Source organism: Tyto alba, unplaced genomic scaffold (assembly GCF_018691265.1).
Source record: "Tyto alba isolate M040663 unplaced genomic scaffold, T.alba_DEE_v4.0 Super-Scaffold_41, whole genome shotgun sequence".
NCBI lineage: Eukaryota > Metazoa > Chordata > Aves > Strigiformes > Tytonidae > Tyto > Tyto alba.
This window is the reverse complement of record NW_024881317.1, coordinates 23,709,821-23,728,365: the sequence shown is the minus strand read 5'-3', so window position 1 is coordinate 23,728,365 and position 18,545 is coordinate 23,709,821. Positions and strand designations below refer to the sequence as shown.

The 18,545-nt window shown below is 49.2% G+C and overlaps 1 protein-coding gene across 3 annotated transcripts in view; it reads left to right on the top strand.

Moving 5' to 3' along the window:
- The first annotated feature begins 601 nt into the window (after positions 1-601).
- ZNF592 (zinc finger protein 592) overlaps positions 602-18,545 on the top strand; it is a 40,874-nt gene continuing 22,930 nt past the window's right edge. For 2 of the 3 annotated variants that reach the window (XM_042804100.1, XM_042804102.1), the window contains exons 1-3: positions 602-711; positions 1,560-1,671; positions 4,743-7,066. In XM_042804100.1, coding sequence (XP_042660034.1) covers positions 4,751-7,066 — 2,316 coding nt within the window. In that variant the 5' untranslated portion in view covers positions 602-711; positions 1,560-1,671; positions 4,743-4,750. The remainder of the gene's footprint in view (positions 712-1,559; positions 1,672-4,742; positions 7,067-18,545) is intronic. The other variant, XM_042804101.1, reaches the window with a different exon arrangement.

Genomic DNA, 18,545 nt, shown 5'->3' with positions numbered 1-18,545 from the left:
CAAGCAAAAAAAAAAAAAAAAAAAAAAAAGAAACCAAACCAAACCCAAACAACAACAAAAAAAACCCTGTAGGGCTCAATAGGGAAATTTCTCAGCTAAGGGAGATGCCGAGCGGTCAGCACTCCACAAATACTAGCGGCCTGCACCAGCTCTGCGGGACGTGGGGCGCGGGGGCAGCGGGACTGTAACGCCGGTGGCAGATTTGCGCAAAGGAAGGGACCGATTCCAGGCCAGTCGGTCCTGCCGTCTGCAAAATCACATCCGCGCTGAAGCGGGGCGCGACGAGGAAGGAGTTAAAAAGAGGAGGGGGAGAAGCGCTGAGCCTCCTTCTAGAAGCCAGGCTTCGGTGAGAAAACGCCGAAAAACGGAGAAGCGGGGACGGGCGGGCCCGGGCCCCGGGGGCGCCTCCCGTCAGGGCGGCGGGAGCCGGGCCGGGGGGGGGGGGGGTGTGTGGGCACCGGCCCCGGCCCCGCCGCCCTCCCCGAGCACCGGCGGCGCGGGCCCTGCGGGCGGGGCGGGGCGGAGGCTCCCGGGCCCCGCGGGTGGGGGGGGGGGGGGTGGGGGGGGGGGGCGGTCCGCAGTGCCCCGGCCCGCCCCCGGCCCCGCCCGCCGCCGCCGCCGCCATGTTGAGGCCGTTGGTGCCCGGTGCGGGGTGAGGCCTGCGCGGGGCCGCGGCGGCGGCGGGGCCCTCCGAGGAGCTGCCTGCCGCGGGTGAGTGCCGCCCGGCCCGGCCGGGCCGCGCCGGGGCCCGCCCCGCCCTCCTCCTCCTCCTCCTCCTCCTCCTCCTCCTCCTCCTCCTCCTCCTCCCGCCGGGCGGGCGGGCGGGCGGGTGCTGCCGCCCCGCGGGCAGGGCGGGCGGCCCCGCCGCCGGCAGCCCCAGCCCTGCCCGCCCTGCCCGCCGCACCGGCTCTTCCGGCCCGCGGGGCGCCCGCCGCCGGTTCCCCCCCCCCCCCACCTCCCCGCCCGGCCCCGCCGGCCCCGGGACAAACTAAGTTCGGCGGGGCTCGCCCACGTGCGGCCGGGGGGCGGCGGGGCCGGGCCGGGCCGGGCTGTCAGCGCGGGCGGCGGGGCCCGGGCAGCGGCGGGGCTGAGGGTGGGGGGGGGGGGGGGGTTTGGGCCCCGGGCCTTTGTCTCGGGTGGGTCGCGCGTGGGGGCGGCGTGGATCGGAGCGAGGGAGGGGGTGGGGGCGGCCCCGACCCGCACTCCCCGTCCCTCGGGGGCGCGGCGCGGTCCCGCGCAGGGCTGCTGAAACTTTAATGGGTGTTAAAACCCGGGGTGTTCCCCCCGCCCCCCCCGCGGCCCTGACAGCCCCCGGGCCGGCCGGTGGGCCCCCCCCGCGGCCCCTGCTCCTGACATCCCTCCCCTCCCGGAGCATTCCCCCGCCCGGCAATCCCCGTCCGCCTCCCACCCGGGACACTCCTGCCCTTTCCCCACCCGTGCGAGCAGCCCATGGTAGGTGTTCCCCCTTGCACCGCGCCATCGCTTCGCGTCTTCATCAATGCTTATTATTTTCCTGTATTATTTTTGGTGCGATTGCGTTTTTGTGCTTTTCCTGTTAGGTGGCAATCCTGAACGTCTTCCTGGAACAGCATGGTACGTGCTGGTTTGAGAGCTGCAGAGGAGCTGCTGCAGACCCCCGAGACCCCCCAGGAATAGCGCTGCTCGCGAAAGGTTGGTGCGGCGCGGGTGGGGGACGCTGCCCCTGCGGTGCCTCTGCCCGGCTGTCGAGCTTCGAAGCTCAGCCCCAGCAGAAGGCCCTGGGGTTTCACATGGTGCCTCAAGCGAGTCCGCAGGGCTTTTTTGGATGCCTCGGAGGCTTCCAGGCTCCCTGACTCCAGGAGAAATGTGCCGTAGTGAGGTTGGGTTCGCCCTCTGAAATACGTGCATTCTGCCCTGTAAGTCCTCCTCCTTTGCTTCTTTTATGCAACTCTTCTACTGCTTCGCAAATCTCAACCTCCATGTTTTCATAGGCAAGCAGAGAGAGAAAATTGAATTCCAAGCTTGGGTTCTAAGGCCAGTCCTTTGCACATGAAGGATGGAGGTCTTATTTTCAGTCCTCCTCACAAACTAGTTTGCAGAAGGCTTTGACGTAATTTCCTTTAATACACTTTTTCTGTTTGTTATCCGAGAAAAGAAATAAATGGTGTTTAGTCAAGATTTCAAACTTGTGTCATGTAAAAATCACTTCTGCTGGCAAAATACTTGCTTGGTCTTATCTAGAATCTGGGCTCAACTTCGCTTTATTTTGAGAAATTGTAGCTGCGCGTCTGACAAGGTGCAGTTTTATGGAGAAATACTTGAGCAGATACTTGGGCTCTCATAATAGCAAAGAGCATAAACTAATCTTTTATAGGATTCAAAGGTGTACATGAACGCTTCTGAAAATGCAAGGTTTCTTCCAAGAAAAGCCTATTTTGTAATGCTGCAGATACCCCGGATTTATTTTGTCTTGTATTTTAAAACACTGCTGCTTCAGAAGATGTGGATAGGTGGTCGAGAGTGAGAACGGAAGAGTCAAGAGCGATTGGCAAGCTCACTTTTCTCTATATAAAGCTTGAGCATTCCAAGTGATGGATGAAATTTCTTCCTTGTGGAAGGATTTGTGTGCCAGAAATTTTGGGAGCCGAGTGGTGCCTAGCTCTCTCCCAGCTGGCACAAGTTTTCCCACCCCAAGGAAGGGGAAGCTTCAGGTCCACGCTCTCTGCCAACTGCAGTAATCTGTGATGTTCCGAACGTCCTTATCAAGTGCTGGTGATGTGAAAGCGTGTGGGTAATCTTATGGGCTTCCAGAGACTTAACGCACAGCTGCCCTACCTTGCTGAGGGATGCGATTGCAAATTATTGTACAGCCCTCTGTGGACATTCATATTTGTGGTTGAATTTAAGAGCACGAACGAGTTTAAGCTAAACCACAGTGAGCCACTCGTAAGCCAAGTAAATCTCCACAGAGTGTTTTGCAGTTGATTAACCAAAGCAACACCTCTGGGCCTTGTGTGTAGGCACAGCTGAACTAAAGCTCCAAGACCAGTACATCCTCTTGTTCTGCACTGGAGTGATTTCTCCTGGTCCAGCTCTGTAAATTGTTCCCCATGCCAGCAGTCTGGCAGGAGGGCTTCCCCTTTGTTTGGTTTTAATGCGACACTTGACAAACTTTTAAACTCAATTGGAAATGAGGAAAGCAGCCTTAAATCGGCGGCCTTCGGGCCAGGTATCAAGAACAGCAGCTTCCTCTCCCTCCTCCTTGTCCCGGGGTCCTCCCCTCTGCCTCCACCCCTGCTCCCAGTTCTTCCCCCTCCTCCTGGGCTCTTGCCACTCTCTCCGTCTCCCTCTCTTGCCGCTGGCTTTGGCGGCGCTGATGCAGCCTGAGTCAAGCGAGCGTGGCAGGACTTACCTTGCCCATGGGTGCTCCTTGCCAGGGAGGAACTGGTGTTCTCCTGGTTCAGTCGACGCTCTTTGGGTTTTTTCTCCTCCCCTGCCTACAGCATATATATCAGTTCACGTAAATTTGGGGTTTAAATGGAACATGTATTAAAAGAATGACTTATTAAATATTTAGGAAGTCTGTATATTGTACCAACTCGAAAATATTTTGATGAAGGAGGAGAAAACCAGCATCCCTGACAGTAGCAAAGACAAGTAATTCCGTGCTGTCAGTTTTCATTATGCATCATCAGAGCTTGATGATTGCTGCCGTAGGTCTCTGCGGCGAGTGTCTAAGTCCCCACTTCCCTTCTGGAGGGCTTATAGAGAGAGAGCTGGCTGGGAACACCATTTCTTGTTATGATTCGGATGCGATCCTTTATTCTGTCTTTGGGCAGTTTAGCCTCTAATCTAATTAAGGATTGCTCCTGTTTCAAATAAACCCTGCTTAGTTTACCATGCTTTGAGCTGCTGTATTGAAATATTTACTGACGACTTCTATTATTTAAATTGCTCTGGGCAGGGAGTCATCTCACTTTTCAGGCCTGTTTCTCTTGGGCCACCTGTTTACTCCTGCCTTTTTCTTTTCCTTGATGGAGGACTGAGTTCTTCAGATGTGACAATCTGTTGATAAATCGGCAGCGATTGTTGCCTATTAGCTCTAAAAAAAAAAAAAACAAAACCCAACCAAACGAAAAAAGAAACCATGTACTAGTGTACTTCTGAATCTTCTGTTAAGACTCATGACAACAGCTGTTTTTGGACTGCGATGCATCTGACAGGTTGAAAAGATGTCCCCTGTGTGAGCTTGGTGTCATTTAAAAGGTCGCGTGTGAACCAGCTTTGTTCTTGGGGGACTGTGGGAACAGGGGATGCTGTCTCCCACCACGTTGCTTGAAGCAGCAGGAGCAGCTCTGCCCACAACCTGGGAAAGGGCAGCTTGTGTCACAGGACAGGAGTGAACAGCTCCTGTCACTTGTCACCTGCCCCTGCCAGCTCAAGCAGGATGGGGACCCGAGCTTCCGCTGATCTCCAGGCACAGGTAAGGCAGGAGAGGCTCCTTCCCGGTGATGCCCTGCAAAATGGCAGTGTTGTGTTGCAAAAGCTGGGCTAACATTGTGTATAAACAGTCAATCCTGGAATAGCTAAAATGGAAGCTGAAGTGTCTGCCACAGATGTTTCCAGCCTTTGTACCCTGCTGCGTTAACGTTTTGGGCAGCTGTGGGTTTTGTCACGTGAGATGTTTATGCGGGTGAGTCTTACAAAGTTTGTCCTCGGGGGAAATGTACCTGACAAAATATTTTATTTGCTTTTAATTGTAGCTTTCATCATGGGGGACATGAAGACTCCAGACTTCGATGACCTCTTGGCTGCTTTTGACATCCCTGATCCGACTAGCCTTGATGCCAAGGAGACCATCCCATCCGCCGGGGAGGAGAACGAGAATCACCTGAAGTCATCAGGAATCTGCATAGATGAGAATGTGTCCTTATCTCACTCTTTGCCTCCCTCTGATGCTCCTGTTGTGAGTGTGATAGTGAAGAACACGAGTCGTCAGGAGTCCTTTGAAGCAGAAAAGGAGGGGAATCATCTCGGGACTGGTCTGCTACACAACGGATTTCGTGGGTCCGATCTGCCGTCGGAGGCTCACGCTTTGGTGCATAATTATGGCAAGTTTGAGTCAACTTTTATTAATGGCGACAGCTCAAGAAGTTACTCTGATAAACTGGACCAGTCTAAGTCGGAGCCTTTGCCAACGTTTAGTCAGTTTAGCCCGATTTCCAGCCCTGAACCAGAGGATGCGTTCAAAGAGAACAGTATTGGTGATAAACCCAAACATGCCCAAACTCCGTATTTTCCGCCGCCTTCAATGTATATACCAACAGGAGCTTCAGTACTAGATCATCTTAGGAAGGTACCAGAGCCCGAATTAAGCATGTTTGATCAGTACTGTAAAAAGGAACAAAAGATGGAAATCCACTGCCAGCTGGAGAACAGGCTGGAAATGAGCAGGAGAGAACAAGACAAAGCGGCGGAGAGGTTTGTGGAGTCAGGCAAGGACTTGGTAGATACCAATAGCTTTCTTGGAGAAGGCTTGGTGTTTGGAGACCTCCCTCACAATAATTTAGGAGAAAGTAAGGGGTCTGTGCCCGAGCTGACCATGTCTTCATCGGTACCACCTCGCCAGAGGTTAAAGCCAACTCATTCAAAGTTGTCATCCTGCGTGGCGGCGTTAGTAGCTCTTCAGGCCAAAAAGGTTGCATGTATCCCAAAAGGCGATCAGCCAAATCTTACCAAGGAACCTGGTCCTTTTAAAGATGGGACGAAGGGAAGTCCAAAAATGCCCAAGTCGCCAAAGAGTCCCCGAAGCCCCTTAGAGGTGGTAAGGAAGGCCAGCAAACAGCCCGAGAGTCCTCGAAGTGTCTGCAGCGACAGCAGCGGGAAAGGCTCTCCTTCCATGGCAGCCAGCTCTCCGCCAGCTATTCCCAAAGTTAGAATAAAGACTATCAAGACATCCTCTGGTGAAATTAAAAGAACTGTAACTAGAATTTTGCCAGAAAACGATGAGTTGGGCAAATCTTCGGAAGAGTCGCCTGTGGAAACCTCATCTGCTGAGGAGTTTATCAAATCTTTCCCATCCCCTGACACCAGTGCAGTTATGGAAAGTGAGGCTAGCAAGAATTCAACCAAAACCGGGGCTGCTGTGGCTATCCAGCTGTCAAACGTAACGAGCCCTTACACAGATGCTGTGAAAGCAGATATTGCTGCAAACAGCATGTGCGCTGTGTCCTTGTCTCCACTGCCAAACTGCGGCGGCGGCGCCATAAAAGTAGGCGTGAAGAGGCAGCAGCAGGGTATTGCGGTGCAGCCGACCAACGTGACCAGCTCCAGCCTTCTTCCCAAGGCTGTGCACTTGGCAAATCTCAACTTGGTCCCGCACAGCGTTGCTGCTTCTGTCACAGCGAAGTCATCCGCGCAGAGGCGAAATCAGCCCCAGGTGACGCAGATGTCTGTGCCGCTGGTGCACCAAGTCAAGAAAGCTGCTCCTGTCATCGTGGAGGCGTTTAATAAAGTACTACACAGTGCCAACCCAGTGCCAATATATACTCCAAACCTTAGCCCTCCGCCCGACACCAGTATTAATTTACCTGCCTCTGGGTATTGCTGCCTGGAATGTGGGGACTCCTTTGCCTTAGAGAAAAGCCTGACTCAACACTATAGTAGACGAAGCGTTCATATTGAAGTCATGTGTACTCAGTGTTCAACTATGCTACTTTTTTTTAATAAGTGTAGCTTGCTTAAACATGCAAGAGATCATAAGAGCAAAGGATTTATCATGCAGTGTTCTCAGCTGCTAATGAAACCAATTTCCTTCGACCAAATGTTTTCACCTTCTCCTACAAGCTCTTCAGCCTCTCTGGCTCCTCAGACTTTGCACTCGCCCTCTCCTTCGTGTAAGCCCAGTGCTGCTTCGGGAGGTGGGGTAGGAATTTCTGCTAACACTCAGCCAGCCTTGCCTCTCTATACGGACCCATTGAGACTAATCCGTCATGGACTTAAGTGTTTGGAGTGTAACAAGCAGGCACAGGATTACATTGCTTTAGCAGCTCATTACCAGAGAACCTCAGAAGATAACGAGAGACTGGTAAGTCATAATTTTAATGTTATTAGTTAAATCTCTCTGAGTTTAAAGAGAGTGTCCTCTAGGGTGGAAAAAATAGGCATCATAGTGGCGAATGAGTCACTTTGCCTAAAAAAGTGCTTGTGGGGAGGATTTGGGATACGCGTGAGCCCAGATGTGTGCACGTGAGGAGGCGTTAAGTGTTGCTTGCTTGCCCTGTTTTTACTCTTTGCCAGCAAAAGGAGGGTAGTAAGGAGATTAGGAAGGTCCTTGAGCATCGAAGCAAGGTGTTTGTGATCAACGATCACTTGGATGAGGCGTGCAAGAGTGCTGTAGGGGAGGACCAGCAGAGCATTACCTGAAACAGGTTTTTGTGCTCTGAGCATGGCTAGAGGAGATCTGACACAATTTAATTTTACCTTTCCTAAAACTTGTGCCAAAATCTCCCGTGTAACGCTGTGAACGTTGGGTGCTGTTTTTACTGTTAGTGTGGTAAAGTGTGTTTTGGGACAGGGCTGGCTGGGAGGCAAGCAGTGTGGTGTGTGGGGTGGAAGGCTGTTTTTGGCTATTTTTGCCCTCTGTGTGGGAGAAGGATGCGTTGGTGCCATGTTTCCAGAGGCGGGCTCAAGAACCTTGTTAGTGGCTTTCTGCCTTGCTCCAGTGCTGCCCTGCTGGGGTCTGCGCTGCCTTCGTGAATGCCCCTCAGGGGTGCAGACAGCAGGTCTGAATCCCCTTTGGAACTCCAGCCTAGGTTTCTGCTGATGAAGAGGAGGAGGTGCTTTTCGTTGTGTACGAAGACCATACGCTTTCTTTATGATTTTTATTTTGGAAGACACGATCAATCCTGTTTACGTATAAACCAACCTGAAGTTGAACAGGAGGAGGAATCCTCTCTCCTTATCCCTTTAGATGAGGTGAAAGGTTTCCACGTTGGTCTGGCTGCCAGCAGAGCTGGCAGGCTCCCAGTGTGGTCTCCTCCACGAGCTCCATGAACAAGGACTCTATGCCAACACGAGACATTTGGGGAGGTGACTGCTAGTCTCTGCCACGGCCGTCGTAGTACCTGAGTGCTCCAGAGCCTCCCTTTGCTTGTTAAATGCCTTACAGGAGTACTGAGGTTGCTGTGGTCCCATTTAGATGCTTTGTTATCTTTCTCTTCAATTCAGCAGCAGCAAAAACAAATAGATGATGGCCAAATGGTTTTTATGTCATGAAAAATGGTGAGGCCAGGAGGGATCTGTGCGGCCACGTAATCACGTTTCTTGCCTAAGGCAGACCAGTGAGTACTGCACTCTGTCAACACTGTAACTTATTTTTCAATGATAATGCACTTTTAGAAAATGTCAGCAGTCTGGAATTAAAACCTTCAGGTGAAAGGGATTCAGTGAGTGCTCCAGTGAGCTAAAATGTTAATCAGTCACATTAAAAATGTATTTCCTATTTTTGTTGTGGGATTATCAGTTCAAGAGCTCCTTCAAGAGAGAAGGAATGTCTGATAGTAAGTATTTTTAGCTTGTAATGAAATAATTTATTCTGTAACTTAACCAAGAAAAGCCTTTAAGCCTCTTGCTTCAAGTTACGTCTGCTAGATGTGAGATTATTTTTGTAGTATTTTTCTGAATAGAAGTGCTGGAAAAACTGGGAAAAAAGGCGACGTTAGAGCTTGTAAAACCATGTCTTCCCTGTTTGATCTTCCCATGCTTGTACTCCACGGGGATGCATGCATTGCTATGGGAGACCTTTTCCACTGTATCTGCTGTCCTCCAGCCTGCCCCGTGGTGCTCCATCCTGTTCCTGGAACATCTGTTTCAGCAAAGCTATTAAGAGTTTGTGCCCAAATGCCTGTAATTGTGTGCCTCCAGATTTAGCAGTAGCTAATAGAAACCATCCCCCTGCCTTCTAGCAGTACCCCGGGAATTTGGTGTCGCAGGGCTGACAGGTAAAAGGATGGGTGAAATTCAGTGATCACGTAGGGGTCCCTGCATAGATGGGTACCACGCTCAGCTTCTCTGAGCGGTCCAAGGGAGATGGTGTGGGTTGCCTTGACATCACGAGTCTCACTCGGGTAGCACACTGCATAGCTCCCATCAGTACCAAGGCATGAGGAGCTGAAGGTTTTGCCTATCAGGGGTGTTAATGAACGTAAACGAGTCTAATATTAAACATGGTGTGAGAAGGCTGTAGGTAAGGCTGTTGGGAGTATGCATCATAAACTCCTGAAATAGGAGAGCAGGAACTGGCCAAACCCACTCTGAGAAGATGCTGTGGATATCCCTGACTCTGCATTAATGAAGCTGATTTCTTGGGTGTGTATTTCTTCCCCTATACCTGATGTTTTTCTCACTGTTGAAATGTTGGTTTAGAAGCAACTGTATTGGGGGGGGGGGCAGGGAGAAGGGGAGAGAGACTGTAATAATCTCTTACAGCTAACAAAAAATTGCACTCTACTATTTTGGAAATCTTTTTTGTTTTTTAATTTCTTACTTAATTCCAGAACTGGGATTGAGACACAAACTCTTCTCAAGGAGGTATGGTGAAAGTATGGAGTATCGTGATATTTTCTGTGTAAAGCTGTGGCTTGACTTGCGCCTTCTAAAGAGTTTCAAGAAGTAGCAGGGAAGGTCCCTGCTGTATTATGGCCTAAAGTGTATAATCTGTGATTATTCAGATGCCAGGTACCAGACAGTCCCCCAAAAAAAGGATTCTTGGTAAGGATAGGTGGATGTATAAGGGAAAGAGCATTTTTGTCTGAAGATGAAGGGTAGAACGATTTATCTGCAGCACCTGAATTTGTACTAGAAGATGGAGAGTCCTGACCTATGGAAGATAAGCTAGCTGGATTTTTGATCAACGTTCTCAGAAGCTCTTCTGTTAAATGACATAAAGTCTGGATTATTAACCATGACATGCACATCTAACATGACCATAACTTGAGAAACTGAGCAGGCTTTGAAGTGCTCAGTTACAGTGCTTTTAACTCGAACACCTTTTTAGACGTGATATGAAATGGGTATGTCACCTTGTTGAGAAAAAAGGTTTGATCCAACAGGGTTGATGAAGAAAAAAAGTAGCAAGAAAAAGACTTATTTTTCAATACGCTGTTTTCAATTATCCGGAAGCTGAAGAACAAGCAAACTACAGTAAGAGGCAGGAATGATTGGATTGTAGAGGGAGAACAACCTAAGCTGACTCTGCTTCATGAGAAAATTTAGCCAGTGTTGATGCTTAATTGGAATTTTTTACCATCACTTTGTGAATTACTTTGACGTCTTTATGTTTCCCATAGCTGTTTAAAGGGTGATTGTTGTTATCTGTTTGATTGTTGCAGTTGGTGGCTTGGGAAATACTTGGTCTTATGTTTCTGACCGGCCTTGGGTAAAGTCCATATTAATAGGACAGATAACGGGTAAATAACTTTCCTAGGTGTGGCCAAAATGAGAATGACATGGCTGGGCCACAGTTGTTTTGGAGGAAGGAAGATAGATATGGATGTGGTCTGGAGAGCAGGGAAAGGAGGAGATTTGGAGCAAGTGAAAGGAAGAGAGGGGAACAATGCTGTAGTTAAGAAGCTGGAGTGACAAGGCCTTTAGAAAAATGATTGAGAGCTTGACCTTAATATTGCATTTTAGACATGGGGCAGCTATGTGATTTCAGTTGTTCAAAGTACAACAGGGAAATCCTACCTGGCTTATTTTTATATAGAATATGTGTAAGATGAAAGGAGTTCACGTCAGCCAAATATTGCAGTGGGATCTCTGTGGCTTAGTGAGGATACAGGCTTTGAGAACTGTGAGTTAATCCACTTCCACTTCAGAACTAGAAAGAACTGGATTTACTGGGTGTGTGTTTTGAGTGGATCGTCTTAATTGATCACAGTTCTTTGCCTTTTTTTGGAGTCTACTGAGGCCAATTTTGAGATTTTTGCAAGCTTTTGAGATTTTTTGATGGGATCTGTTTACTGTTTGATCACAGAACTGCAAGAAGGCGGCGGCATGTGAATTTGCATATCTGGTAGGTTGGATTTTGTTCAAACTAGAAGCTATGCTGCATGAAGGCATTATGCATATCCAGATGTTTAAAAGGTGGTAGCAGATGTTTTGTGTAACTTCAGGTCGGTTTGATCTGACTACAGTGGTTCTAGGGCAAGATTTTTTTTTTTTTTTTTTTGGGGGGGGGGGAAAGGATTATTAAATAGGTTTAGTTTATGCCAAATTAATCTGATATACATCTTCTGTAATTTATTTTTGGAGTAGAGTAGATCCTAATCTCCTTGATGTTCAGTGAGATGGTTGTTAGACTGCCATGTGGGGAATGGCTGTATTGAAGAAGTTGAATTATGAGTTTGGAGCAGAACCAGGTAAAAGGGAGGTATCTGCAGCTGGGGATGGGTTGCTTGTAAGACTTCCCAAGGGATGGCTTTAGCATAGCTCCGCAGTTACCGTGTGCATTAAGGACCTTGGAGGATGATTGTGTAGATAAAATTTGCTGAATAAGAAAATTTGCAGAGTAAGAACTCATGGAAAATTGTGAATGTTTTACAGGAGAACCTAGATGATCTTGAAGACTGAGTAGGAATGGGATGAAGCAACTGAAAAGCAGGATGCATGTGTTTGGTCATGGGAAGACTTGAATGACCAGGATGACTTAGTTGTGCAGGGGATTTATGTTAACCTGCAGTACCAGTCAGGGTTGCATTGATACTTCCTGCTAGAAATAACTTAGATGGAGAAGTCTATTGTTTTGTTTGTTAGGGATAAATGGGAATAAGTGAGGGAAGAATGGCCAGAGAAATAGAAATGTGATTTCTTGAGGGGAAATTAAAAAACCTTTATGAGTTTAATTTGGCGAGGACCTGGTAAATTAGGATGAGTCTCCTTCAGTACTGAAGTAGACACAGTACTAAGGTGAGAGTTGTAGCACTTTTTTTTTCCATCAGAAACTAAATCTTCAAAAAATAAGTGCTTCCTGTACATGTAGGGTTTGCCCTGGGTACTTTATCAGCATCAGACAGTTTTTTGTATCCTTATCAGGGCTGGACTCAAACTACAGGAGATGAACAAAACCCATGCAGCTCCTGGTGCTTTTCCTTAAAGAGTGAGAGTGGATACAGAGGACACTTTGTATCTGCTGTGATGTTTATAGAAAAGAGCTTTTTAAATTTAGGGGCAAGAATGATGCAAGAACAGACTGAAATAGATTTACACTGAAAATTAGAGGACGGTCTGTAATCATCAGAGGAGTGAATTCTGGAAGAGGTTTGCAGCAGAAGTAATGAACAAAAGACACAAACTGGTTTTGAGGTGGAGCTTATTTGGTTTTTGGCAAGAACAGACCAGTGCACAATAACATGTGCAAGAATTCAAAGTACTTCCTGACCCTCTTGGGCATAATTGTCCATCTACTGGTAACCAGAGATGTTTAATACTTTTTTTTTTTTTTTTCCTCTTTTTTGACTTGACCACCCAAAATGCACCAAGGTAGCTAGGAACTTGAATAAAGTATAAATGTAAACTAAAGACCTCTGAATTTTCTCACACCTTTGTGCCTTTGTTCTCCCCCCTCTTTTTCTTCTTCTGTCATCCTTTATTTGTCCAATAAGAATTTTTCAATGAGTTGTGACGTATCCTGTTTATGCACCACCTACACTGGAGTTATTTAAAAGCAATTTTACTGCTGCCTTTTCTTTTTCTTCTTCCTTTCCCCTCTTAAATCAATGCTTTATAATTTATTGGCTACAACTTGCCAGAAGCTAGTAGGACCACATGCTGCACTGGTAATTTCCCAGCAGCGAAGTAGCAAGCAAGAAAGACAGCAGCCATGTCTTTGCTATTTTTCTCTTCCTTCTCCCACCTCCCCCCTCACCCTGCCCTGCATGTTTATGTTTTAATTTAGAAAACAAGAGGATTGAAAATTGACAGAAATCCCCTTGGCCCTGTAAAGCATTGCTTTCTCCCTCTCCCAAACCAAGGGTGATTAATGCAGCTTTTAGGTACTAGCAAGGACGGATTTTGTTTTATATGGAAATTTTCCCTCTCAATTTTGTAGAAGCAAAAGGGATGGAGGATGTTACGATGAAAGCATGTTGAGGGAATGGAGCTCCAGGCAGGGATCCCTGGGAGCGCAGACAAAAGAGATGAGTGGCAGGATAGAAGCAAGAGCCTGCACCCTGAGGCTGAAACAGAGCATCTGGAGGAGGAGGAGGAGAGGCTAGGGAGGAAGAAAAGATAGGGTGTGGCTCCATAGTCTGCTTAAATTGGTGTGTGATCTGCTGCCAGGAAAAGTGACAATCCCACCTTTTCTTCCTTCTCCACCCACTCTTGCTTGCATGGCCCTGGTGGTCCTGCAGGCCCTGGAGGACCGAGGCCAGAGTCGGGGAAGAGGGGAGTGAGCACGAGTGCAAACTGGGGGCCAAGACACGGCTGAGAGCGAGAAGGAGGGGACGGCTGGAGACAAAGGCAGAGTCTGGCTCTGGTAGGGTGGAAACTGAGGCTGGAATTGGTGTCTGAGGAAGGCTCCTGCTCCCCTGCTGTTCTTCCATGTGGGCACCAGTGATGCTGCCAAGGGCAGCCTGGGGAATATCAAAAGTCACTGCAGAGCTCTGGGAGCAGTGGGCAGGGGCGTGAGAGCCCAGGTAGTGGTCTGCTTAATCCTGCCAGTGAGAGGAAAGGGTGTTAGGAGGAGGTGGCCCTCTGAAGTGTCTAATGCTAATGCACGCAGCGTGGGGAATAAAGATGAGGAACTGGAGATCTGTATGCAGTTGCAGGGCTCTTGATCTTGTTGGTGTCACAGAGAGGTAGTGGGATGACTCGTGTGACTGGAGTGGTGTTGTGATGGAGGGACACAGGCTGTCTAGGAAGGACAAGGCAGGAAGATGAGGAAGGGGACTTGTCCTTCAGGTGAGGCAGCAGCTGGAGTGCCTGGAGCTCTGCCTGGGGAGGGGTGAGCAGCCACCTGAGAGTTTATGGCTTGGGATTAAAGAGCAGAGCACTACGGGTGACGCTGTCGTGGGTGTCCACCATAGGCCACCTGACCAGGAAGAACAAGCGGATGAGGCAGCCTACAGCCAGCTGGAAGCGGCCTCACATTCCCAGAGCCTGGTCCTCACGGGGGAATTCAACCACCCGGATACGTGCTAGTGGGAGAACCCAGCAGGGTGTAAACAGCCCCGGAGGTTCCTGGACAGCATTGATAACAACTTCCTGAGCCAAATGATGGGGGAGCCAACGAGGAGAGGTGCTCTGCTGGACCTCACGCCCACCAACAAGTTGGGGCTCACTGGGGATGTGAAGGTCAGAGGCAGACTTGGCTGCAGCGGCCCTAAGGTGGTGGAGTTGAGAGTCCCGAGGGGAGGTAGCCAGGCAAAAATCAAGATCGTGATGCTGGACTTCAGGAGGGTAGACTCTTTAGGGATCTGCTTGAAGTAGTCCCACGGGATAAGGCCCCGGAGGGAAGAGGGGCCCAAGAAAGGAGGTTGATATGAAGGGGCCACCTCCTTCAGGTCCAAGAGAGGTCCATCCCAACATACAGCATGTCATGCAGAAATGCCACAATGTCGCCATGGATGAACAAGGAGCTCTTAGCAAATCTGAGACTTAAAAAGGGAGTGTACAGAAGGTGGAAACAGGGACAAATAACCTGGGAAGAAGGTGGAGGCACTACCTGAGTATGTAGCTATGATGTAGGAAAACCAAAGACTATCTGGAATTGAATCTGGTGAAGGTTGTCAGAGGCAACGAAAAGGGGAGTTTTTAAGTAGATAAGTAGCAAAAGAAAGATTAAGGAAAATGTGGGTTCACTGCTGAATGGGGTGGGAGACCTGGTGACACAGCACATGGAAGAAGCGGAGGTACTGAACACCTTCTTCACCTCGGTCTTTACTAGCAAGATTGGCCTTCAGGAATCCAAGGACTTGGAGACCAGGGGGAAGGAAGGTCTGGAGCAAGAAAACATATCCTTGGTGGGAGATCATAAGGTTAGGGAATACTTACCTTGGACATATACAAGTCCATGGGTCCTCATGAGATGCACCCATGAATGCAGAGGGAGCTGGCAGTGAGGCCACTCTTGATAATCTTTGAATGATTATGGTGATTAGGAGAGGTACCTGAGGACTGGAGGAAAGCAAATGTCACTCCTATTTTTGAAAAGGGGCAAGAAGGAGGATCCAGGGAAGTACAGGCTGCTCAGTTTCACATTGTTCCCTCGGGAGATGATGAAGCAGCTAATCCTGGGTACCATTTCCAGGCACTTGAAGAACATGAAGGTGATCAGGACAGATCACCAAGGGGAGGTCATGCTTGACCAAGTCAATAACCATCTATGATGAAAGGATTGCCTTGGTAGATGAGGAGAGAACAGTGGTTATTGTCTACCTTGTCCTTCAGTGAGGCTTTTGATGTCTTCCATAGGATCCTCATAGAGAAGCTGATGAAGTGTGGGCTTGATGAGCAGACAGTGAGGTGGATTGAAAACTGGCTGAATGGTTGGGCCCAGAGGGTGGTGATCTGTGGTGCGAAATCGAGTTGGAAGCCAGTAACCAATGGAGTACCCCAGGAGGTCAATACTGGGCGCAGTCCCATTCAATGTCTTCATTCATGATCTGGATGATGGGGCAGACTGTACCCTCCGGTGAGTTTGCTGATGACACAAAACTGGGAGGAGTGGCTGATAGGGCAGAGGGTCATGCTGACACCTAGGGTGACCTTGGCAGTCTGGAGAAATGGGCCAACAGGAACCTCATAAAGTTTAGCAAGGAGAATTGCAAAGTCCTTCCCACGGGGAGGAACAACCTCACGCACCAATACACGCTGGGGGCCACCCTGTTGGAAAGCAGGTTTGCAGGAAAAGCCCTCAGGGTCCTGGTGGACACCAAGCTGACCATGAGCCAGCAATATGTCCTTGCTGCGCTGGGAGGAGCAGTGCCAGCAGGTCAAGAGAGGTGATCCTTTCCATCTACTCAGCACTGATGAGGCCACAGCTGGAGAGCTGTGTCCATTGCTGGGTTCCCCAGTATGAGAGAGACATGGACATACTGGAGAGAGTCCAGCAAAGGACTACAAACATGACAAAAAGAGCTGGACCATCTCAAATGTGAGGAAAGGCTGAGAAAGCTGGGACTCTTCATCCTAGAGAAGAGAAGGCTCAGGGGAATCTTATCAATGTGTATCAGCACCTGATGGGTGTTGTAAAGTAAGAGTAAAGAAGATGGGGATAGGCTCTTTCCAGCGATGGCCAGTAAGAGGACCAGAGACAGTGGGCACTCAGGTTTCCTCTGAACATAAGGAAACAATTTTTCACTGCAAGGTTGACTGAGCACTGGCACAGGTTGCCCAGGGAGATTGTGGTGTGTCCATCCTTGGAGGTGTTCAAAAGCTGTCTGGTCACGTTCCTGGGCAACCAGCTGTAGCAAGGGGTTGGTCCACATGACCTCTGGAGGTTCTTTCCAACGTCAACCATTCTGTGACTGCCTCTTGGGTGGCAGGCACTCATTAGATTGGCATAAACCAGTCATGAAATCCCAGGAAACAAGAACCCACTGGTAATGATGGGGCCCGAGAGAGGCTGTTGGGAGGGGTGAGGTGGAGGAGTTTACTGCGTATCTTCTGGAGTGGGAGTTGAAATCTTTTAATTAAGATTAGCAAATAAATGATTGGTCAAGTAAGAGAGGAATGCATGAAAAAGCAAAGTGATAGGTGACGATCAAAAATGGCATTTGAACAACTGTGGTACTGTCTTTGCTGGGGTGCAAGGCACAAAGAAGTGCAAGGTGAGAGGAAAGATGCAGAGCTGTGAGGCTGCGAGATGGGCATCACCCAGATGGGCAGAAATCAGCCCTGCAGGGTGGAGGGAAGAGCAGGCGGCTTTAATGTTGCCATTGTAAGAAAGGAGAGGGGACATGTGCTGTGTAGCTTTAGGGATTATGCTGATGACTTGAAAGTGGGGGTGTGAAAACTTGGTGTAAACCAGTAAGTGATCCTTTTAGCAACTGGGAGTTCAGTTTTCAAGCCACAATGCAAGAAGCAAAATGGTTTGTTGGCGGGTGTGGTGGTTGACTTTGCATGGCTACCAGGTGCCCACCCAGCTGCTCTATCACTCCCCCTTCTCAAGAGGTCCAGGGGAGAAAATATGACAAAATGCGTGTAGGTTGAGATAAGGACAGGGAGATCACTTACCAGTTACCATCACAGGCAAAACAGACTTGACTCGGGGAAATTAATTTATTTCCAGTGAGTTGTATCAGAGTAGTGAGAAATAAAAAGAAAGCTATAAACACCTCCCCCCCCCTCCGCCCTTCTTCCTGGGCTCAACTTCACTCCTGACTCTTTTACCTCCTCCTCCAGAGTGGTACGGGGGAAAGGGGTTTGGGGTCAGTTTCTAACACTTAATCTCTGCTGCTCCTTCCTCCTCATGTTCTTTCCCTGCTCCAGCACGGGGTCCCTTCCACAGGAGACAGTCCTTCCCATGGGCTTCAGTTCTTCCCAAACTGCTCCAGCGTGGGTCCTTTCCACGGGGTGTGGTCCTTCAGGAGCAGACTGCTGCAGTGTGGGTCCCCCCCGGGGTCACAGGTCCTGCCAGCAGACCTGTTCCTGCATGGGCTCCTCACCACAGGTCCAGCCAGGAGCCTGCTCCAGCACAGGCTCTCCACTGCCTGCAGCCTCCGTCGGGGCACATCCTCTGTGGCCCTCCGTGAGCCCATGTCTCCTGTGGGAGGGAGTCGGTGTGAGAGGGGACAACCTCTGTCACCACGGTATTCACAGTGGACTGCAGGGGAATCTCTGCTCTGGCACCTGGAGCACCTCCTCCTGCACCAACCGTGATGTCTGCAGGGCTGTTTCTCTCGCATCTTCTCACTCTTCTCTCCCAGCTGCTGCACAGCATTTTTTTATCCTTTCTTAAATACGTTATCAGAGAGGTGCTACTCTCATTGCTGATGGGCTCGGCTTTGGCCAGTGACAGGTCCATCTTGGAGCTGGCTCTGTCTGATATAGGGGCACCTTCTGGTGTCTTCTCACACAGGCCACCCCTGCAGACCCCCCCTACCAAAGCCCTGCTGTGTAAACCCAATACACTGGGTCAGAAAAAAAGATGTGGAAACTGAAATTCTTGAAATTACAGCTGAGGTCATAAAGACAAAAGAGCTACAGACTTAGAAAATCAAGAATTAAGTTTATTTGATGCAACATTGTCAAAGATCTGTGGTGCTAGTGTGTTTTTCCATTGCAATTCCGCTGTTTCCTAAAACTGTAAAGTTTCTAGGTCTACACTGACACTTTAACCAGTAACTTTTCCATACACATACACAAAAATATATTTTGTGTTTATTGAACAGCCTTACTTTCCAGGGAATACTATTTTAGTCCAATGCCTTATTTTCATTGGAGCTTGAGTGCCCTGATGTCTTGGGATGATTTCGATGTCAGTCCTGGTGAAGGTCTGAGGAGGGCGCTGGGTTTGGGACTGTTGGGCTGTGAGCAAGGTGCAGGAATACAAGCCAGAGTGAACA